At 39.0% G+C, this 23,984-nt stretch overlaps 1 protein-coding gene across 2 annotated transcripts in view; it reads left to right on the top strand.

Annotated features, from left to right (window-relative positions):
• IL15 (interleukin 15) overlaps positions 1-23,703 on the top strand; it is an 81,603-nt gene extending 57,900 nt beyond the window's left edge. For both annotated transcript variants that reach the window (XM_025921897.2, XM_086704176.1), the window contains exons 2-8: positions 8,304-8,402; positions 9,566-9,663; positions 11,586-11,670; positions 17,174-17,218; positions 19,184-19,321; positions 22,474-23,444; positions 23,671-23,703. In XM_025921897.2, coding sequence (XP_025777682.1) covers positions 8,391-8,402; positions 9,566-9,663; positions 11,586-11,670; positions 17,174-17,218; positions 19,184-19,321; positions 22,474-22,584 — 489 coding nt within the window. In that variant the 5' untranslated portion in view covers positions 8,304-8,390 and the 3' untranslated portion in view covers positions 22,585-23,444; positions 23,671-23,703. The remainder of the gene's footprint in view (positions 1-8,303; positions 8,403-9,565; positions 9,664-11,585; positions 11,671-17,173; positions 17,219-19,183; positions 19,322-22,473; positions 23,445-23,670) is intronic.
• Positions 23,704-23,984: the final 281 nt, after the last annotated feature.

The following is a 23,984-nucleotide window of genomic DNA, read 5'->3' as shown; positions in this document are numbered from 1 at the left end:
ACCTATTCCTAGACAGTAGGTTAAATATTATAGCTGTGCTATTCTGGGCAAGCTGTCCATTATACCTGCCCTAGAGAACTATACTAGCTACCATTTTTCAAAAACACTTACACAACACATTTTTCAAGAACATTTGCACCAAATAATCAAAAAAAAGCACATGAACATATTGCTACATGGAACTATGATCATAGAGTGGTATGAGAGTATATGCCGTCCAGCTACATTTACGTACCATCGTCTTTGTTAGATGATAAACTACCTGAAGTGTTTCTATATTCATTTTTTATACCATCTATTTAATTAATGTTTTTTGAGTAGTCATGGTAACTAAGGTGTCCAGATTTTATCACTGCCTTTGTCCTTGGCAGTATAGGCATGTAAATGGTTGTGATTTGCTTTAGAAGCTTTTCACTATAATTAAGCAATTTGTCTTGTCTTAAGTATTCCCAAAAACTTAACCATTGTTTAATTGAAAATATATATTGAAAATATGTATTTTGTAAACCTTATATGAAATAGTATTTTTAAAAGAAGAAACATCTTAATCATTTATTTTGTTATTTTGATAAATTGTGAGATTTACAGGCTCTGTTAACATGATGTGTGGCCTTATGAGAGAATTAAATACCAACTTCAGATCTTATATGAATTAATTTTTAAAAGTGAAAGTAGTGACCTTATGTGGGGCACCCAGGTGGCTCCTTCAGTTGGGTGTCTGACTTTAAAAAATAATTTTTTTAAATTGTATTTATTTTTGAGAGAGGGGGGTAGGGAGCAAGAGCTTGAGTGGGGTAGGGGCAGAAAGAGGGAGACAGAGGATCTGAAGCAGGCTCCACGCTTTAAGCACAAAGCCCAACGCAGGGCTTGATCTCAGGAACTGTGAGATTATGACCTGAGCCGAAATCAAGAGTCGGCCACTTAACTAACTGAGCCACCTAGGTGCCCCATCAGTTGAGCGTCTGACTCTTGATTTTGGCTCAGATCATGATCCCAGGGTTGTGGCATCGAGCCCTGCATTGGGCTCTGTGCTGAGTATGGAGCCTGCTTAAGACTCCTTCTGTCCCTTTGCCCCTTTCCCTCGCTCTCTCACTCTCAAAAAAAAAAAAAAGGAACCCACAGTAACATAGTCCAAATTGGGTGTTTTTTAAAGCTTTAATATTGAACATAGATTGTGTTTAATGTAATTTCATATTTGAAAGTTTCATATTAGTGTCTATTGAAAACAGCTAAAAAGCAATTACTGAAAAAAATGCTGGTACCGTTAATGGTAGGACAATTTGAGACGTTTAAACATACTGCTTTCTCAGCTGTATTCCAATTGGGACTGATTAAGAGATCCCCAGGAGTCAGAGGTCTGTAAACGATAGCCTGTGGGCCAAATTCACCAACTGTCTGTTCTGAATGCATTCATTCATACATCATCTATGGCTGTTTTCCCACTATCATAGCAGGCTTAAGTAGTTGTGACTGAGAATGTAAGACAAAGGCTGACATATGTCCCTTTAGAGAACATGTTTGGCAATCCCTGCATATAAATATACTCACAACAGTTTTGTCCATTCTTCCTTATCACTGCTTTCACACTATTATCAAATGACACATTTTCCTCTGAATACACACTACACTTGTGTGAGTATGTCCTTGTTCAGGCCCTTTCCTCTACCTAACCTAGAATGTTGTCTCTCTGTCTTTACTCACATCTAAAATCTAATCATTCTTTTTTTTTTTTTAATTTTTTTTTTAACATTTATTTATTTTTGAGACAGAGAGAGACAGAGCATAAATGGGAGAGGGTCAGAGAGAGAGGGAGACACAGAATCTGAAACAGGCTCCAGACTCTGAGCGGTCTGCACAGAGCCCGATGCGGGGCTCGAACTCACGGACCACGAGATCATGACCCGAGCTGAAGTCGGACACTTAACCGACTGAGCCACCCAGGAGCCCCTACATATTTAAGTATACGTAATGCATGCAACGTCTAAATACACGTGACATGTATATCTACAGTATTCAGGGGAAAATAATGCTAGAGAGTTTGAATACACTGGTTCAAAGTGCATGCAAAATATATGTGACTTCATAAAAATTAGGACATGTGAGAAGATATGAATAGTATAGAGCTGCACTGTCAATATGGCAGCACTAGCCACATGTAGCTATGGATAGTACTAGAAATGTGGCCAGTCTGAATTGAGACATGTCGTAAGTGTAGAACTGGAGTCAAAGACTTAGTATGAAACCTTATATAAAATATCTCATTATTTTTATGTTGTTTACATATTGAAATGTTTATATTTTTAATATAGTGGGGTAAATAAAATAAAACATATAATTAAAATTCCACTTTTTTTTTTTTTACTTTTTTAATGTGGTTTCTAGAGAATTTTAAAGTACATGTGTAACTTGCATTATAGTTCTGTTGGACAGTGCTAATTTAGAGTTTAATGTTTATTAGGTCCTTTTTTTTGAGAGAGAGAGAGGGAGAGCATGTGCAGGGGATGGACAGGGGGAGATGGAGAGAGTCTTAAGCAGGGTCCATGCCCAGTGCAGAGCCTGATGCAGGACTTCATCTCATGACTGTGAGATCATGACCTGAGCTGAAGTCGGACACTCAACCGACTGAGCCACCCAGCTGCCCCTAAAATCTAATCATTCTTTAAGGTATGATTCCAGGAACACTTCCTCCATGAAGTCTTACAGTAAAAACAAAAACTTAGATTTTCTGGCCATATCTCCATTGTACTTTCTCACATAACCTCAAGTTCCTTGCCTCTCTCTTGTTTGTGCTTGCTGGCATACATTACCGTGATCAAATCCAGTTCTCCACCTACGGCAGGCCTGCCTGATCCTTGCAGTTTAATGTGGCTGCAGAAAACACGCACATGCTGATGAATCTTACTCTCTGACCATTCATGGCCATGGACTTCCTTCCAATAGGCATGGCTCTCATACCGTACTTACATTCGTCATTCTCCTCTGTCATATATTTTCCTCTGTCCTCAACCCAACACTTTCCCTGTCCTCACTGTCTGCTAATGACTTTTTATCCTGATTCATTGAGAATATTGAAGCAGTAGTGGAGGACATATACCAACACAGTTATCTACCACCTAGCTATTGCACCACCTTGACCCTCAGCCTTCCTTCCATGACAACAGGTGACCTAGCCACCGCCCCACTTGTGCATGAAATTCCTTTCTCATCCTCGCCTGACTTTTCAAGAACGTCATCTGGCAATGGTCCTTCTTCCCACTAACATCCTCGATTTTTCCCTCAGCACATCTCTACCTTCTAATACCTATTACCACCATCTTTTGTTTCTCCCTTTTGGAGCAGTATTCTGCAAAACGTTGCCTGTACTTAGCATTTCATAAATTCTTTCCTCCTACTTTCTCCTCAGTCCGTTTCAGGCAGGCTTCTGTCTCCATCACTCTGCTGAGAGTACTCTTGTCGGAGTCACCCATGACCCCCAGGTTACAAGCTCACTGGTCAGGGCTCAATCTGTATCTTCTTTGAACTCTCAGCACCTTTGACGTGATTGTCATTTCTTGTCCTGGATATAATTCTCATTGATTTCTAGAACATCACACTCTCTCCTTTCTCCCCCCTTTCACTGGTCTTCCCTTTGAGATTTTCTTTGCTGGCCCTTCTCCCCCTCTGCGCCCCCCCCCAACTAATTAATATTGAAATACCTTGGCTCAGGTTTGGTCCTCTTCTCTACCTTTCCCTCTGTGAAGTCCACCAGCATCATGAGCTCTATATCGATTTCAGGCTCAAACCACTTGCCCGAACTCAAGATTCTTGCATCCAACGGCCCGTTTGACATTTCTGTGTGGCTGTGCACTTGGCCTCTCACAAATTCCACATGTCCAAAATGAAAACTCCTGATACGACCCCTCCTTTCAGAGCATCTGTTCAGCCCATAGTCCATCTCGTTTCAGTTTACGGCAGCTTCAGATCTCAGGGGCTCAGGGCAAAAGACTTGGGAGTATTTTGTTCTCTTATGGCCCACATCCAGTCTGTCAGGAAATCCTGTTGGTTCTGTCATATAAATGTTTCCTGACTCCAACTACATGTCCCTGTCTCTACTGCCACCCCGCACACTGCAGCCACCACTGTGTGTCACCTGCATTCCTGTAGTCTCAGGACCTCTGCTTCCATCCTTGCCTGTCCTTAACACAGGGGCCAAGACAGATTGCTTAAAATGTCATTCAGAGGGTATCAGTTATTTGCCCAAAATGCTGCAGTGACTTCTCACTTCAGATCCTTAGAGTGTAGAGTGGCTGAAAGGGCACAGTCTGAGCCACCCCTCCCTGTCCACCTTTCTGACCCCATCTCAGACTATGCTCTGCCTTGCTCGCTCCCTCAGCCTCTTTTCTGATCCTCAGACTCACAGACATGCAGGTGCCAATGTGCCTTTGATCTAGCTCTTCCGGGTGCCTCAAATGCTCTTTACTTGGGTGTATTAGGGTGCATTCCCTTCCTGCCTTTACATCTCTGATGTGATTTTATTCTCGCTGAACTCTATCCTGATCACCTATTCAAAATCGCGACCACATCCTTCTTGCCTTACTTTGTGTTTTCTTTTCCTTATATCACTTACCTCTCTCTAATCAAATATATAATTAACTAGTTTATGTATGTTACAAATGGTCTCTTTCCCCCTAAAATCAAGGTTCTCTGTCCTCTGCATTGATTGATGTATCCCAAGGTCATAGAGAAATGTCTAGCACATAGTAAGTACTCAGTAAATATTTACTAAATGCATAAGGGGCAGCAATGCTGTCTTCCATTCTTTATATTCTCCAGAAGCACGCAACGTTGGTTTGCCCTCACTTTTAGTTTTTTTTTTTTTTTTGAGTGAACAGATTAATGTGTTTACCAAATTAACCAATACTTATAATTCTTCTTTTGTGCTAAGCCTTTTTAAATTTACTTTAAATGTGTGACAAGGCGAGTAAATAATGAAACAGAATAAAACAAGGCCAAACGGAAGTGCATTAGGTTATATTTCCTCACCGGGAAGGACTACAATATTGGTATGGAATGCAAGATGTGCACAATTATTTTCCACAAGTCACTCCGGAATTAGAGCTCTTAGAGCTGCCAAGCTGTGTTGATTTGTCAACTCTTCCCAATGTCTTACCCCTGGGCAGTGACATCCTGCTAGCTTTGCAGTGCCACCATAAGGTCAACAGCCACCCTGCAGTGACACCCAATCACAAGATCGCAAAAAAATTTCCTGCTCAAACTTTGTGAGCAACTTGGGTGTAGGCTGGGATTTAGTCTTTCTTTTTTTCCTGGAGTCGTACACCCAGTTGAATGAAGGGCAAACCAAAGACGCTGATTGTGAGGACATTTCGTGATCATATGCCATTAGTACGCCAGGATTAAACACTGCTTTCCCAGTTCTCCAAAAATATGACATAAAGGGAAGTGGATAATTTATTTCATACCTAGATTTGCCTTCTCAGAAAGTAATTAACCTGGTTTCAGCCACTTCTAGCAAGTGTTTTGTGAGAATCACATGGAATAATGGATGTGGAAAAACTTGAATTCTGTTTCACACAAGAAATTTTAAAGACCTGTTTTTAAGCTGTTAGAGAGCAGGGCTTTTTATTATATATATTCACATATATATTTTTATTATTCACATATGTATATATTTTTAAATGTTTGTTGATTTTGAGATAGAGAGAGAGAGCAGGGAAGGGGCAGAGAGAGAGGAGAGAGAGAGAATTCCAAGCAGGCTCTGCGCTGCCAGAGCAGAGCCAGATGTGGGGCTTGAACCCACAAACCACGAAGATCATGACTTGAGCCAAAACCAAGAGTCAGATGCTCAGCCATCTGAGCCACCCAGGTGCCCCAGCTACTTCCTATATTAAGGGGCTTACACTTCTCAGTTTCTTGCATCCCTCCTCCTTCTGCCCAACTTGGATTGTGAGGTAGATTTTCATGGCCACATGCATGACATTTACCTGAAGCAAGTCATTTAACCTCTCAGAACCTCAATTTCGTCACTGTAAAATAAGAGTAATGTCTTTTGCTATAAGATATTGCCAGGATTGAATGTAGCACTGTATAGGAAATAATGTTATAAACCAAAAGCACTAGGTAAGCAATACATATTATAATATTACCGTCATTAATATTAATTATATTAATAGTTAACATTGAGTCCTGGCTAAAGAGAAAGGAATAGGGTATTCTACCTTTTCACTTTTTAAGATCCACACTGATTTTTGACCCACACACGTGCATGCTTGCACTCACACATATTTTAGTAAAATTACTGGTCCACAGCACTAGTACATGGCAGGTTGAATGCTTCCAAAGCTGCTTTGAAAGCCAGATTTTTTGCTCTTAGCCTAGGAAACCACATCAGTTCTTTTGTTGGTGGCAAAGCTGTAAAAGTTTCCTTTTCCCCTCCATTGGTCTCTATTAACATTATTTTGCTTGAAGCTTTTGATGTGGTTTTCTGCTGCATTCCACCATGCTTGGTAGGAGCATTCAGAGCACAGCACTTAGTCTCCTTGACCTATGCCAGTTGGAGGTGGTTGGGCGGGGCAGTGCAAGTCCACTGCCACACTGGTAAGGGTCAGACACCCTGCACGTGGGGAGATGCGCTGCCGCAAAAGCCCAGGAGTGAAATCCTCATTGCTTACTGCAGTAGTTTCCCAAGGCCTTATTAACACCTCCGTCACCCTCAGTACCGCTCAGTCCCAGGTCAATAGATACTGTTATTTGACCAATGTGAAGTTTGGGATACCATAACTCAAAAAGATGGAAGGAATTTAAGAGGCTTTGGACAATTATGAGATAACTGTGAAGTTTTGTAAAAACTTGAAGCATTGAGATAATACAGGCAAAGAGAATGATTATTGGTTGAGAGGAATAAGGAGAGTTTGTTTTAATTAAAATCGTACATACGATTCAGGTCATATGTAACAGGAGGACTCAATTTAATATGTTATTGAAAAAGAGGCATTCCTGTTGAATGTAGTCTCATAGTGTCTTATTTAACATGTAGGTAAATACTAGTTTTTCTTTTAAAGATTTTTACATCGGGGGTGCCTGGGTGGCTCAGTCGGTTGAGCGTCCGACTTCGGCTCAGGTCATGATCTCACGGTTCATGAGTTCAAGCCCCTTGTCAGGCTCACTGCTGTCAGCACAGAGCCCGGAGCCTGCTTTGGATCCTCTGTCTCTCTCTTTCTCTCTGCTTCACCCCCACTTATGCATGTGTGTGTGCACTCTCTCTGTCAAAAATAAATAAAACATTAAAATAATAAAGATTTATACATCATATATCATAAAACAGTCATGTGAAAAATAAAATAATTTAGTTAATTGAGTTAACAAAACTTAATTGCAATGAATATTTATGTCAGGGGCAGAGCAGATTTTGATTTTTGTGGAGAGGTCAACAAATACATACTATTTTTAAAGGATGGCAAAAATAATTGTTTATATTTTATATGTCTTAGTTTTAATCTTTACTTTAATAAAATGGAGTTGAATATGGGACTGTGTAAACCTCACATTCTTCATTGCCTTGAATTAGAAAAAATAGAATTTGTTACTTATGAAATTCTCAAATAACATTTCAATTAACAGTGATTTATTTCAAAGACTGAAAACAGCTGTTCAATGTCTGTAGAAGTAGATACTTCTGTTGTAAATTAAATTAACAGTCAGTGGTTTATATGAAGCCAGGTATTTGGTGACTTCTACTGGTTACTAAGTAAATATGCAACTTTGGAATTTGCCAATTCAAGAACATACTATGGTGGAAAGTGTTTGGGCTTTGTCTTCAGACAGACCTGGTCTCAAATCCTGGTGGTCTTGGACTTGCTCTGGGGCCTGGGCAGTTTACCCAAATGCTGTAACCCCACCCCGTAGGATTGTTGTGAGGATTAAAGGTGATGTGTATAGAGGCACTTGGGTGGCTCAGTGGGGTAAAGGTCCGACTCTTGGTTTCAGCTTAGATCATGGTCTCACAGTTTGTGAGTTCAAGCCCCACATCGGGCTCTGTGCTGACAGTGCAGAGCCTGCTTGGGATTCTCTGTCTCCCTCTCTATCTCTGTGCCCCACGCTGCTCACTCTTTCTGTCCCTTTCTCAAAAATAAATAAATAAACTTAAAAAATAATTTAAAAGTGATGTATATATTAAGTGACTGATGAGTGCCCATGAAAAAGTAAGTGCTCAGTGAATATTAATTCCCTTCCTTCCTTTTCCTCACTAGTCCTTTTCCTCACTAGTCCACCGTGTTTTTAATTCCTTACCCTCGATTGTATTGTAGGAAGTATTCTGGATGGATGGCTGCTGGAATCCCACTGTCATAGCCAGCTCTTCTTCAACACTTAAGGATTTACTCTGGCATTGAGTAATGAGAATTTCGGTAAGGAAAATTAGTAGAGATAGTATATGGACTTTTCAAAAGGATCACTTGAATCTCAGATACTTCATGATAAGTTATATGACAATTCTCCAAAGATCTTGTTGTGTCCCAGGGGTCTATTCATGTGTGGACTATTCTTATTTTGAAAGTAAGTGGAATAGGTATTTGAACTCTACTAACACCCTGATGGGCTCTTCATGCCATTGCAAATGTATCATTTCACTTTTCTCACCCTGTTTTGTTCTTTGAATTTTCATCTACTCAATGAATAGTGTAATATTATTCATCCTTTCAGTGTAGACTAAATGAAACAGATTCTTAGTGGTTCAAGGGCTCTCTGAAACTGTAAAGGCTTTGACAGTGTGAAAGAGGCAGGCAAACATATCAAAACTCTGAGAAGTTCTAAGATGAATATTTCCCTAAATCACCAAGAAAAATTATTATGTATCACTTGTTAGGATGGCACAGAGTATCTTTAGTTGGGTCTGTAACTATTTTCAATGACATCCAAAGAAAAAAAAATGAACATGCCATAGAGAATTAAGAACAAACAAACAAAAAATATATGTTGAATTATTAAAAAGGAAAAAAAATATGAGGAGAATAAGGATAATAGAAACAAAGTAAGTAGTGATGTTAGTATATACATAGATTAGTAATATGGTAATTTTCTTAAAATTATCGTCATTGAAATGCATCTGGAAAAATATATAGTAAGTAATTTTGGACATAGGAGACAGAGGTGGCAGGAGGGAGAAAGGAAGAAAGATAAATTCTAGCTTCATTAATTCTAATAGAGAGCATTAATTCTGAAGTTTTGATCAATTTACCTCCTGGAACCTACAACATGATAAAATATCATTTTAAATTTTTTTTTTTTCAACGTTTATTTATTTTTGGGACAGAGAGAGACAGAGCATGAACGGGGGAGGGGCAGAGAGAGAGGGAGACACAGAATCGGAAACAGGCTCCAGGCTCTGAGCCATCAGCCCAGAGCCCGACGCGGGGCTCGAACTCACGGACCGCGAGATCGTGACCTGGCTGAAGTCGGACGCTTAACCGACTGCGCCACCCAGGCGCCCCGATAAAATATCATTTTAAATGTATATCATTTTTTTAACTAAACATGTTTTAACTGCTTTGCATATGATTCTGTTTTTCAGAAACCATATTTGAGAAGTACTTCCATCCAGTGCTACTTGTGTTTACTTCTGAACAGCCATTTTTTAACTGAAGCTTGCATTCCTGTCTTCATTTTGAGGTAATTTTATCTTTCAGCCTAAATATCATGTTAATGGCCATGATCATTGTTACTCAGCATATTCTCTGTTAAATTGGTTTATGTCCAGTTTGCTTAAATCCTTAGGCTCTAAGTATTTGGGAACAATAGAGGGCAGATTATGAACACTCAGAGGAAGTTTGGTTAACACCCACTTGAACATTTCTACATTCTGCTAATATCCCAGCTAAGTGTATACCCTTCCAATAAACTGGATCTCTTAATATTTACCTAAACTTGGAAGTACATTCCTTATTCACATCTTACATGATTTTCACAACATAAAAAATAGATACTGAGGGCTTATTCGTGTTACTTTGTTATCTATCCCTGGCACTGAAGTCTCCTGTCCTTTGAACCTTATCCTCCCTCAATTGGAAACATTTCTTTATTTAGGCCTTTTGTTTTTCCTCTTCATAAACATTCAGACATTTCTGTGCTTTATTAACTTTCTTCTTCTTTCTTAGATGCAGCTAACACTCTGTACACAGTTGGCCCAAAGTACCCAACCTATAGTTATGTAGTATGACTCCCAGCTCACTTTCCCTTACTGATGCCCTCCTGGTGTGGGGAGCTGTGGATGTGTGTAGTGCATCTTTGCTCACAGGAAAAATTAGTATTGGCTATCTTGCTTCTGTACAAGATCCATCAGGGAGCAGCTATTGGTTCCTGAAGTTTGAAGAATCATTCCACAGTCACTTGGTCAGTGTATGATGAGTCTTTTGTCCTGATGTTAAATTTCAGTGTTACCAAAATGAGTAAGTATATGATCATTCAAGACTAGATTTGGCTCATGTCTGTGATATTTATGAAGGAAGCTAGGGCAAGCGTAGTCGTAGCATGAGCAATGTGCAAGGTGCATGTTGAATCTATAGTAAAGAATATTTACTATCAAAGTCATTCCATGAAAGTGATTATTGCTTATTTTAAGAATCACACCTGGGGCACCTGGGTGGCTCAGTCCATTAAACGTCTGACTTGGGCTCAGGTCATGATCTGGTGGTTTGTGAGTTTAAGCCCAGTGTCAGGCTCTGTGCTGATAGTTCAGCGCCTGGAGCCTGCTTCAGATTCTGTGTCTCTCTTTCTCTGCCCCTCCCTACACTCGTGCCCTGTGTCTTTCTCTCTCAGTAATAAATAAACATTAAAAAATATGTAGGGGCGCCTGTGTGGCTCAGTCAGTTAAGCGTCCAACTTCGGCTCAGGTCATGATCTCACGGTCTGTGATTTCGAGCCCCGCATCGGGCTCTGTGCTGACAGCTCACAGCCTGGAGCCTGTTTCAGATTCTGTGTCTCCCTCTCTCTCTGACCCTCCCCTGTTCATGCTCTGTCTCTCTGCCTCAAAAATAAATAAATGTTAAAAAAATTAAAATATATATATGTATATATATGTGTGTGTATATATATATAAATAAATGTTAAAAAAAATTAAAAAATATATATGTATATATGTGTGTGTGTGTATATATATATATATATATATATATATATATATATATATATATAGAATTGCACCAATTTAATAGACTTAAAAGTCTGATGGATCTTCTACTTAAAGAATATCAGCAGTTTATTCAAAAACATTTACTGAGCACTACCACACATTACGTGCTGTGTGTTTTCCATTGTGATAAATTGCACCAGGTTATTTATAGTTATCCTTCCAAATTAGGTTTTTCTCCAATCCCAGTTGGTCAGCCCTTCAATTAATCTAAAGTGTTAAGGGATTGTACTGTATATTCTGCGTTTATATTCATCTCCAAAGCTGTTGAATGCACAAAGGCAAGGATAACACTTATCTGTTCACTGATCAGAATAAGAAAATCTTGATTGCTCTTTTGCCTATGTATTCATCAAGCCAGTATTATGCTTATTCAAAATGTTTTGCTCTTTGGTTTTGCTTTCAGCTGTATCAGTGCAGGTCTTCCTAACACAGAGGCAAACTGGCAGGATGTAATAAGTGATTTGAAAATAATTGACAAGCTTATTCAAGTGAGTACTCATTTTTCCATAAGCTATCTGGTATGATTGCTGTGGAGTACGCCTCTCCCTGTGTTTCGCTGTCAGTCTTAATGAAACCTCACTTGAAGCAATATTTTTGTAGAAATTCATGAGCCTGGTAAAACCTTCAGTGCTTTTACTTAACACTTTTCGGATCGTAATTATCTTTAAAACTCAATTTCTAAGTGGCCCAGTATGAAGAGCTCTCTGTCACCACAGGCCAGAGACTCCCTTCTCCTACCAAAGAAACCTGGCAGCCTGGAGGCACTTGCAAGGGGGATGGCCTGGCCCAGGGAAGAGCTCTCTGTCCTGTGGCCAGAGAACCCCGTCTCTCACCTAGAGACACCAGCCGGCCTGGCAGAACTAGCAGGGGGAGGAAAAGAGGAGTCCCACTGACAATTGGCCAAGAGAATTGTCCTCCACCCCTTGGGTGACACAGCAGGGGCCAGTGGGCATCCCAGGGGCATCTGGTGAACGGAGCACTTCAAGTTAGCACCACAAAGATTCTGAAAGCTAAATCGTCATGGGAACCACAGCAAACATGTGTAAGTCAGAGCCTCAACCCAAACAGGGTGGCTGTGTGCTAAAATAGAAGGTTTAGGTGGAACCAGGGTCTCCTAACATAAAGCTAAAATATCAGAATACAGCTGAAAATCACTCATTGTACCAAGAAGCAGGAAAAACACAACTGGGATGAGAAAAGTCTCTGAAATAGACTTTGAAATGGAGATGGTTTAGATGTTAGAATTATTTGACAAGGATTTTAAAGCAGCCATCATAAAAATGTACCAAGCAATTACACATACCCTTGAAAACAACTGGATAAAATGAAGTCTTAGCAAAGAAATACAATATGTAAAAGGAACCAAATGAAAATGACAGAACTGAAAAATACAATAACTGAAATACAAAACAAACTGGAGAAACTCATGAGCGGGATGACTGTGACAGAGGAAAGGCAGTGAACTTGAAGATAGAGTAATAGAAAACAGACTGTGGGGGGAAAAAAGCCTCAGGGATCTTTGGGATAATAAAAGGTTCAACATTCCTATCATTAGCATCTCAAAAGGGAGGAGAAACAGAATACAGTAAAGGAGGGAGATTGGCCAAATTGATAACAAAACACCAACCACATTTTGCTATTTTGCTGTCTACGATTGGAAATTAAATAATAATGCTTCAAACACAGTGGCATAAGTAGGTTGAAATTGAAAAGAGAAAAAAATATACCATATTATAATGGTTTGAATAGTGCCCCCCCCCCCCATAAAAAAGTCATGTCTACTGGGAAACTCAGAAGGTGAACTTATTTGGAAATAGGGTCTTTGCAAATATAATTAGTTAAGATGAAGTCATACTGGGGTGGGTTGGGCCTTAACTCCAATGTCTAGCTGTCCTTACAAGAAGAGGTCAGAACATAGAGAGACTCACAGGGAAGAAAGCCATGTGAAACTGGAGGCAGCTACAAGCCAAAGAAGGCCAGAATGATGCAGCTATAAGCCACAGGAGGCCCAAGATTGCCAGGAGCCACTAGAGACTTGGGAGAGGTAAATAAGGATTGTTCTAGAACCTTTGGAGGGAGCATGGCCCTACTGACATCTTGATTTTGGACCTTTAGCTTCCAAAGCTGTAAGAGAATAAATTATTTTTGTTTTAAGCTCTCATTTTGATACTTAATTGCAATAGCTTTAGGAAGCTGATGCACATGCACACAGTAATTTTTAAAAATCAGAAGTAGTGGGGCGCCTGGGTGGCGCAGTCGGTTAAGCGTCCGACTTCAGCCAGGTCACGATCTCGCGGTCTGTGAGTTCGAGCCCCGCGTCGGGCTCTGGGCTGATGGCTCGGAGCCTGGAGCCTGTTTCCGATTCTGTGTCTCCCTCTCTCTCTGCCCCTCGCCCGTTCATGCTCTGTCTCTCTCTGTCCCAAAAATAAATAAACGTTGAAAAAAAAAAAATTAAAAAAAAAAAATCAGAAGTAGTTATATTAATATCAGATAAAGTAGACTTCACAGCAAGTAAAAATACTAGAATCAAGAGGTACATTTCAAAATGGTAAGAGATCAATCCACCAGGAAAATGTGATCTTAAATGTGTACACATCCAATGACAGAGCCTGACAAGGCAAGAAGCAAAAACGAATCAAACTGAAAGGAGAAAAAGCACATTCACAATTATAGTGGAAGACTTTACCACTTCCTAAGTAACAAATGAATCACTGGACAGAGAATCAAAAAGGATATAGAAGAACTGGACAACACAGTCAGCCAACAATAGATGAAACCTTTCACCCACCAACAGGGAATTAGTATTTTTTTCAGGCACGATTCACCAAGGCTAAACATATCACGGGCCATAAAACAAACTTTAACAAATTCATCAGAATTGCAATCATGCAGAGTATGTTCTCTGACCACAGTGGAATAAAGTAGAAGTCAATTATATAAATATAGCAGGAAAGTCTCCAAATGCTTGAAAATTAAATAATAATACTTCTAAGTATTCCATAGGTCAAAGATTAAGTCTCAAAGGATATAAAAAAAGTACATAGAACTGAATGAAAATGAAAATACAACATATCAAGATCTGTAGGATTCAGGTAAAGCATTACTGAGAGGGAAATTTGTAAAGCTAAGTGATTATATTAGGAAAAAAGAAAGATCTTGGATCAACTATGCAAGTTCCCACCTCAAAAAACTGGAGAGAGAAGAGCAAAGTAAACCTAACACAAGCAGAAGGAAAGAAAAAGTAAATATAAGGGCAGAAAATAATGAAATTGAAATCAGGAAAACAATAGAGAAACTTGATGAAACATGATGCTCATTATTAGGGGAAAAAAATCAGTAAATTGATAAACTTCCAGCAGGACTGACAAAGATTAAAAGAGAGATGATATAAACCATTAATATCAGGACTGAAATTAGAGACTATCACTACAGAATCTGCAGACATTAAAAGGATAATAAAGAAAAACTATAAACAACTTTATTCTCTAAATTTGACAATTTGGAAGAAATGGACCAATTCCTCAAAAACACAAACTACCAAAATTTAACAAAGATGAAATAAACAATCCTCAAACTACTATAAGTATTAAAGACACTGAATTCGCCAAAAAGAACTCCCCCAAATGAATCCCTACGCCCAGCTGGTTTCACTGGAGTGTTCTACCAAACACTTAAAGAAGAACTAACACCAATTTTACAATAACTTCCAAAAATAGAAGAACATCTTCTAACTCATATTAGGAGGCAAGTATTACCCAGATGCTAAAACCAGACAAAGACAGTACCAAAAGAGAAAGCAGAAAATACTTCTAATGACTTAGATGCAAAATTCTCAATAAAATATTAGCAAATAAAATCCACCAGTGTATTAAAAAAAATTACGCACCATGACCAAAGGGATTGTTTCCAGATATGCAAGACCTGCTTAATATTGGGAAATCAGTCAATGTAATCCACGTTATCAACAGGCTAAAGTAGACTATATGATTAGATCAATTGATGGAGAAATAGCATTTTAAAATATACCTATTCCTAGTAAGATTTCTCAGCAAACCAGAAATAGAGAAGTAACTTTTTCAACTTGATACCAAGCATGTACAAAAAACTTAGAGCTAACATCATACATAATGGGTAAAGACTGAATGTTTTTCTGCTGAGATTAGAAACAAGGCAAATATGTCACCTCTCACTACTCTTATTCAAAACAGTGTTGGAAGTTTAGGTAAATTGGCAAGGCAAGAACAAGAACTAAACGTGGGCAGATTAGAAAGGAAGAAATTATAAATCACTCCAAGACTTTTTTCTGGAAGAAAGTACCCATAAATTGCTGCATATTATTTAGAGGTTGCAGATTAAAATGACAATGACATATCACTATACTCTTGTAAGAATATTTAAATTAAAAGTAATAATGCTAAATGCTGGCAAGGATGTGAAGAAACTGGATCACACATATGTCTGATGAGAATGTAAAATTTTATAGCTACTCTAAAATAGATTGGGTGTTTTTTATAAAACAAATTTGCCACCAATATAAAACACATTTGCCATGTGATCCAACAGTTGCACTCTTGAACATTTATATCAGAGAAATGAAAACTTACCTCCACAGGAAAACAGGCACATGTACGTTCATAGACCTTTATCTATAATAGCTAAAAACTGAAAACAGCCCAAATGCCCTTGAATAGATGAATAAACTGTGGTACATTAATCATGGAATAATACTGAGCAAAGAAAAGGAAAAATTACTGATACAACAAGTTGGATGGCTCTCTAAAGTATTATGCTGTGTGAAAAAAAGCCAGTCTAAATAAGCTAACAGAGGTACATCCATACAATAGAATATTATTCAGCAATAAAAAGAAATGAGCTTCTGGACATGAAAAGACATGGAGAAACCTTAAAAACATATCACTGAGTGAAAAAAGCCAATCTAAAAAGGCTACATGTGGTTCCAACTCTATGACATTCTGCAAGAATGGATACAGAATGTATCCATTTGATAAGAATGTCCAATGGATAAGAATATCCAATGGATGCAGAATGTATCCAATGGATAAGAATGTCATATGGATATAGTAAAAACATCAGTGGTTTCCAGGTGTTAGAGGAAAGGGAGAGATGAATAGATGGAGCACAGGTGATTTTTATAATAAAACTATTTTGTGTGATACTGTAATGGTGGATATATGTCATTATATATTGGTTAAAATTCATAGAATATACAACACTAAGAGTGAATCCCAATGTAATCTACGAACTTTTGTTACAGATGTATCAGTATTGGTTCATCAATTGTAATAGATGTACCACGCTAATGCAAGATACTAATAATAGAAGAAACTGTGCAGGGGGACAAGGAAGTTTGGGAAGTTTCTGTACTTTCTTCTCATGTTCCAGAAACCTACAACTGCTCAAAGAATAGTCTATTAAGTTTTTCAAAAAGCCAGTCTCAAAAGGTTATGTACTATATGATTCCACTTACATAACATTCTTGAAGTGATATAGGAATGGAGAAGAGAGAAGTGGGTGCCAGGGATTAGAAAGTGGGGGGTGGAATGTGTAGGGAGAAAGGTGGTTTGGGCTATGAAAGTGTGGGAGGAGGATTTTAATGGTGATGGAACTGTTCTGTGCCTTAACTGTGGAGGTGGTTACATGAATTTACACATCTGGTAAAACTGAGTAGAACTACATAGCCACATCAGTGCACATGGAACTGGTGAAATCTCAACAAGGTGGGTGGATCATATGAGTGTCAGTTTCCTGGTTATGGTATTCTACTATGGCATTCAGAATATTCCCACTGAGGAATGGTGAAAGGTTTGTGGGATCTCTCTACATTTTCTCTTACAATTGCATATGAAACTGAAATTATCTCAAAATTAAAACAAATGTAATTTAAAAAGTTTAAAATGTTCAGTAAGTTGTTTTCACTATATCTAAAGCAGGTCATAATTTTTCATATTATCTAATTTTGTTTCCTTTCAGTCCTTACATATCGATGCCACTTTTTATACTGAAAGTGATGTTCATGTGAGTAGAGTTTATTTTTTTTGAATTGTTATATTTTCCAGTTTTCAAAAGTTGAAGAAGCATATTTTCATAAACTTACTGAAGAATGTATAGTTTTTAAGTCTAACTTTTGTTGTGTTCTGACAACATGCGATCAATGCATTTTGTAAGTAATTGTTGAGGTTGTGGGACTCAGGGACAAAGAGCTTACATAGATGCTATTTTCATAATGGTACCAAATCAAAATATAAAACAGCCTTTTCCATCAATGTCAAACAAAATATATTACATATTTTATGATGCAATTAGATCATGATGCAATTAAGTGCAAAAATCAGGTTAATGGATTCAATTTAAAGCTGTCCACCATAGCCCTTGTTTCCAGTCCTGGAGTGTATTTCCACGCTTAATTATATTTTCTACAAATTGCTTAAATGCACTTATGTTCCACATTTTGCGTGAATCTCTACAATTGTCAGAAAAGAATTCTGGCCAGTTACTCTCGATGTGAGAAAAGAAATAAACACAACTCATAAAACCTATCAGAATTAAAAAATGATCTTGAACTTGTTTCATTAATACACTGACATTGCCTAAGGTATGTATAATTTTAGCTATGTTGCTGTTCTTTCCCTCTGGGTTGGCTACTAAAAAACAAGAAACAAATCCCCAACTTCTTCACCTCACGGAAAACAAACTCTATGTTGTGTGCGAGGAGAACAGTGAGTCCACTCTCTGTGATTGCTCAATTAGAACTTCTCTGAAATGGAAGAATTTGCACCTGTGAAGGCTTTTTCAGCTTTGGGAAGAGGGCTTCACCACAAGCTAGAAAAACCAGATATTCATCAACCCCTTGGATAGTGGTGCTACACATAGACATTGTCTTCCTCCTTAGGCTTTAGTATGTTTTCCATTTTTCTTTCAAAGTAGAGAGCAGTCAGGTAACCACCCAAACTCAGCATCCTGAGATTGCTTTTTTTGCAAGAAGATAACCTTGTAACTGATGGCTTATAGAAAGAAGCTGAGGTTGAAATTTAGATGTAAACTCTGATTCAGCCACTTCCTAGGTGCGTTGCCTAAGAAGTCACTAGACATTTATGAGCCTCAGTTTTATTTATTATTTTATCTATCTACCTACCTACCTACCTACCTACCTATCTATCTGTGGGGATGGTATTTACGCTTGCAATCCTGAGCAGCTGCTGTGGGAGATAAGGAATATGGCCAATGCCAGGCATGTGGGTGTGTTCCCTCCTCCCTTCATCCATTCCGTAAGCATTCTAGAAGTGCCTGTAGGATCCCAGGCACTGTACAAGGCAGTGAGAACCTAAAGTCAGACAATCCATGGTCACATCCCCAGATGATCATTAATGCTTCTTTTCATTTAAGTTGGGGATTTTGTTAAAGTCACTATTGTGGGAAACATATTTTTTGTGGTATCTGAAAGGTACCTTTCTGATGTGGCCAGCCCGTGAATGGGCAGTACCCCTACTCTGATTTTTCTAATAAATTTCTTGGGATTTCTTCTGCCCCTGGAGCTCTGGGACTTATGGAACTAACATGGCCAGCAGCTGTCACCGTTTCAGATATTAACAGTACAGGCTGATTCTAAAAATTCTTTTAGCAGACTATCTATACTAATGTTTTGAGAGTCTCAGGCTGGTATTACTACCCTTTTACAAGGAGGAAATGCTCTCATTGAGAAAAAGTGGCCTGTTATTTCCATGTTTTCTAGCTTTGTGTTCTTTCTTCTGTATACTATTGCCATCTTTTTAGATTGTTTTATTGTCCATTTGTTTTGGTTTTGATTTAAAAACAAAACAAAGCAAAAAATTGCCTCCTGTGTAAAACTTCTTGGGGGTTTTGTGTTTCTTTATAAAATATTTGGGTTAACTTTTTAAAAAAATCAAAATTGCATCTATGTAAAAGTGCATAATGGAAAGATAATTTTTTTTCAAAGTGATTCTTTGTAACTCTTTTTTTTAGCCCAATTGCAAAGTAACAGCGATGAAGTGCTTTCTCCTGGAGTTACATGTTATTTCGCTTGAGTCCAAAAATGAGACCATTCATCAAACAGTAGAAAACATTATTATCCTAGCAAACAGCGGTTTATCTTCTAACAGGGTGAGTTACCCAATAGTCATACAGAGCTATATCGGATGTTTATGTCTTGGTTGGGAGAAGTCATTAGCTGGATGTAATGAACAAGCAGATTGTCCGAAGAGGCACTCGGGAGAGGGAGTTAATGCCAGCGGAGTGACCTTCAGAACTGGCACCATCAGTCGTGTGTCCAAAATCCTAAAGTGGTCTATCAGTGTATTCATTCAACAAACATTTACTGTGTGATTCCAGGCCCTTTTGTGCTAGAGTGACAGTGATGAACCAGTGAGGTCGTTGGCCCCAAGGTGTTTATCACCAGGTGCAGTGGATAGACATCGGTCTAATTACATGGTTAAGTGTTTAGCATCAATAATAGCAATTCACATTTTTTCAGTAATTACTTTATGCCAGACACTGTTCTTTGAGGCTTAAACGGTGATTCATTACATCCTCACAATAAATCTGTGAGTTACCCTTGTTTCTGTTTTTTTTTTTTTTAAGTTTATTTATTTATTTTGAGAGAGAGAGAATGCGCGAGGGGAAGGGGGAGAAAGAGGGAGAGACAGAATCCCAAGCAGGCTCCACACGGCCAGCACAGAGCCCGATGTGGGGCTCAAACTCATGAACTGTGAGATCACGACCTGAGCCGAGATCAAGAGTCAGATGGGGCGCCTGGGTGGCGCAGTCGGTTAAGCGTCCGACTTCAGCCAGGTCACGATCTCACGGTCCGTGAGTTCGAGCCCCGCGTCAGGCTCTGGACTGATGGCTCGGAGCCTGTTTCCGATTCTGTGTCTCCCTCTCTCTCTGCCCCTCCCCCGTTCATGCTCTGTCTCTCTCTGTCCCAAAAATAAATAAAAAACGTTGAAAAAGAAATTTTAAAAAAAAAGAGTCAGACTCTTAACCAAATGAGCTGCCCAGGTGCCCCTCCTTGTTTCTGTTTTAAGGTTGAAGAAATCGGAGCACCAAGGGCTTGAATCACTTCCTCCAGTCCACACAGCTGGTAAAACGGGGAGCCGGATTCGTACCCAAGCGGCTTCGCTTCAGGGGAGGTCTTCTCCTTATCCACTGGAAGGACAAATGCCACAAGAAGATACTAATAAAAATATTAAAAATTCAAGTAGAATTTGGGCCTCGCCGTGCACCACGAGAAGTATGGTTCTAGGAGAGAAAATGCGAGGGACTCCCACAGCAGGCCTGAGGGTGAGCTGGGCAAAGGCCCTGAAGTAAAAGAATGATGGTTTTCATGGCAAAACACTAGTGGCCAGAGTGGATAGAAGGAAGTTTTACAAACAAAGAAGGCATAACAATAATTCATGAATTTAACATATACTTTTGAGGCCGCGTTGTAGGCCTTCAGGATAGCAGAAGTGAAAAAACACACATGGTCTCTGCTCTTAAGGGACATAAGTAAAACGTAAATCATAAATAAAGCAAGCAAAAGGAAATGAATAATGACTCAGTTATTTATTAAATCAGTGGCCAAAAAGAAGGCAGGTAAGAGGGCTGGGGTTCTATTTTAGAGGTTTACCTGCTAAGCTGACATTTGGAAAGACATGAGGGAATGAGCCTCCTATCTGGGGAAGTATGTTTAACAGGCAGAGGAAACTGAATGTGCCAAGACCCTCTGAGCGAGTAGGGCTGGACACCCTGAACTGCTCTTAAAATGCCAGGTTGCTTTAAGGTCTTTGCTTAAATGTCTCCTTCTCAGTGATGTCACCTCTTCACAGTTGCAATCCACCCCCACACCCTGTCCCCTTCTCTGCACGCCCCACTATCTGACATTTTACTTACTTGTCTGCTTTTCCCTACTAGAATGTCAGTGTCTAAGGGGCAGGTATTTCTGTGTGTCTGTGTATATGTGTGTGTGTTTTAGAGCTGTATCCCAGCTCCCAGAACAATGCCGGGCATATTCTAGACACTTAATATATTTATGAAATGCCTATACTGATGTTTAAAATACTCTTGTGATACGTTACCTCTCTGTTATTGGTAGAATATTCAATGTGCATGTTCACAGTCACCGTCATCATGGCCTGGTATGTGTAGCACGTGTAGTAGAAGGAGCTGGCAAGACTGCAGTCAGAAGAGCTGGATGTAGAGCATTTCACTGGTTATGTCAACTGAGATGCATCGTGTAATATCTCTGCCTTGCTATCTGACATGATTATTTTCAAATAGGACAGCGCTACATAGAATATGACAGTCCCTGGCATAGAGTATGTGCTTGATAAATGTTGGTGAATCTGAATTTCAAGTGCTTAATGGACATAAAATCTAATTTTGATTTTTGCTGGTACAGCCTTCCTGGTTTGGATGATCTCTAAGTAGTTTATTTATGATTACTACATTTGGAATATTCTAGTTATCCATGAAACGGTGTTTGAATTACAATTTGTGGTATTCACCTAAATAGTTTAGTTCAACCAGCAATGACTGGGGGAATACTATGTGCTAGGCCTTATGCTAAAGGCTAGGGAAACAAAAATATATGGCCTTGTGCTCTTAGAAAAGCCTAGAGACTAGTGGTATAAAAATCAAAAAACTCCCTAATATCAATATATGATATGATATGATTGATATATGAGGGAGAGTTCTGAGAATGTAAAGATGGAACATTTAGCCCAACCTGGGGAACTCCTAGGTTTAGGAATGCCTTCCTAATGGAGATAGGACCTGAGTAATCTCAGCCTGAGTAGTGGTAGCTAAAATAGCAAGTGTGGAATATGCAGAGAGAAGAACAAAGGCAGTGGGGCATCTAATAGCATGATGTGTATGTGGGGGTAAAGGCATGAGCTCATTGTACTTAGGGTATGTCATTGGAGGTGGTGGGGACAGGTGAAAGAAACAGGTGAGGAACCCCTCAAGGAGGGCCTGTGTCCCATGCAAGGGAGGCATAGTCTTTATGGGGTAGATGATCAGAAATTACTGAAGGGCTCTAAGCAGGAAGTCCATGGTCTGATAGACATGGCTTATTTCTCCAATGTCCTTAACCCATTATAGGAAAAATAAGCCTAAACCAGATCTCCCAGTTTTTTCCAGTGGTTTTTCCAAATATGACATTAATGTGCCAAAGTTTTTATGTCTCAAGACCTCACTGTATGGTTCAAATGATGTGATATTCCCAGGAAAGGGATATAGTAGTCTTTGCAATCTAATCCTTTCTTCTTATTCACTAGAATATAACTGAAACAGGATGCAAAGAATGTGAGGAACTGGAGGAAAAGAACATTAAAGAATTTCTGCAGAGTTTTGTACATATTGTACAAATGTTTATCAACTCTTCTTGATTGTGATTGATCCCCTTCAGCATTTCTACTGTTAGCAAACATCTTCCTGCGGCTTAGAGGCTGTGAAACTCTTCATTTCATGCATGCTGCCCCAATTTTTTTAACAAGAGGACAATCTGGAATCTTGGATCACACGAACTCTTAGAAATGAAGGCAGAAAAATGTCATTGAGCAACGTGGTGTCTATGAACTGTCTTCGTACTTATTTCATTCATTTATTCTTAATTTATTATTGAAATTGTACATATTTGTAGCATAATGTAAAGTATTGAATAAAATTGTGTATATACTTTATCCTTCGAAATGGCATTGATGTTTACCTCCTGTAAGAAAATAGGGGACATTCGTTCAAGGGCAATAGTCAAATTGCACAAGCTGTGGGGCTGAGCACCCCTGGGGCAGGGAAACCATATGTTCCAACCAGCATAGGACCACTGACCACCAGCCTTCACTTCTCCATTAGGTGTAGCACAAGGAGGAAGAATTAACTACCAATGAGAAAGGAAGAAATAGGTGTGAAACCGGTGTTTTACTCTGTAATTGATATATAAAGCACCTGTTATAAAAGACAAAAAGTGCATGTACCTGGCAGGTAATATGCGTCAGTAAATCTTAGGTGGGAGTGACAATAATAAAGCTCCACTGAGGTAGATAGGTAGAATCGTGTATAGGAAACTAATGGTTGTAATGATATTTGTATTCCATGCTTTCCCAAGTGCAGGTATTTTATTTTCACTTTATTTTTTTTTTTTTTGCCATGCATGTATAATAAAAAATTTGCTAGTTCGTTAGAGCCAGCATTATCTGACATAAAGTAATTGTTTGTATATTTTTGCAGTATGCTGTCTGAAATTTGCAAGGTCTTTTTTTTTTTTTTTCAACGTTTATTTATTTTTGGGACAGAGAGAGACAGAGCATGAACGGGGGAGGGGCAGAGAGAGAGGGAGACACAGAATCGGAAACAGGCTCCAGGCTCTGAGCCATCAGCCCAGAGCCTGACGCGGGGCTCGAACTCACGGACCGCGAGATCGTGACCTGGCTGAAGTCGGACGCTTAACCGACTGCGCCACCCAGGCGCCCCGCAAGGTCTTTTTTAATAAAACTATGACTAAAATGAAATATTTTTGTCTTATCACCATTTCTTTCACCTAGTTCACTTATGGTGTTTTTGTTTGTTTTTCATTTTTTTTCTTTTGTTTTGTTTTTCCTCAAGTTAGTTAGCTTATGGTATAGTCTTGGCTTCAGGAATAGAACCCAGTGATTTATCTTTTATATATGACACCCAGTGCTCATCCCAACAAGTACCTTCCTTAATGCCCATCACCCCTTTAACCCACTCCCCCACCCCCATCAACCCTCATTTTGTTCTCTGTATTTAAGACTCTCTTATCGTTTGCCTC

This window comes from Puma concolor, chromosome B1, assembly GCF_028749965.1.
Source record: "Puma concolor isolate L17-30 chromosome B1, mPumCon1.1.hap2, whole genome shotgun sequence".
NCBI lineage: Eukaryota > Metazoa > Chordata > Mammalia > Carnivora > Felidae > Puma > Puma concolor.
Note: the sequence above shows the minus strand (reverse complement) of the source record. Positions and strands in the feature narration are given on the sequence as shown.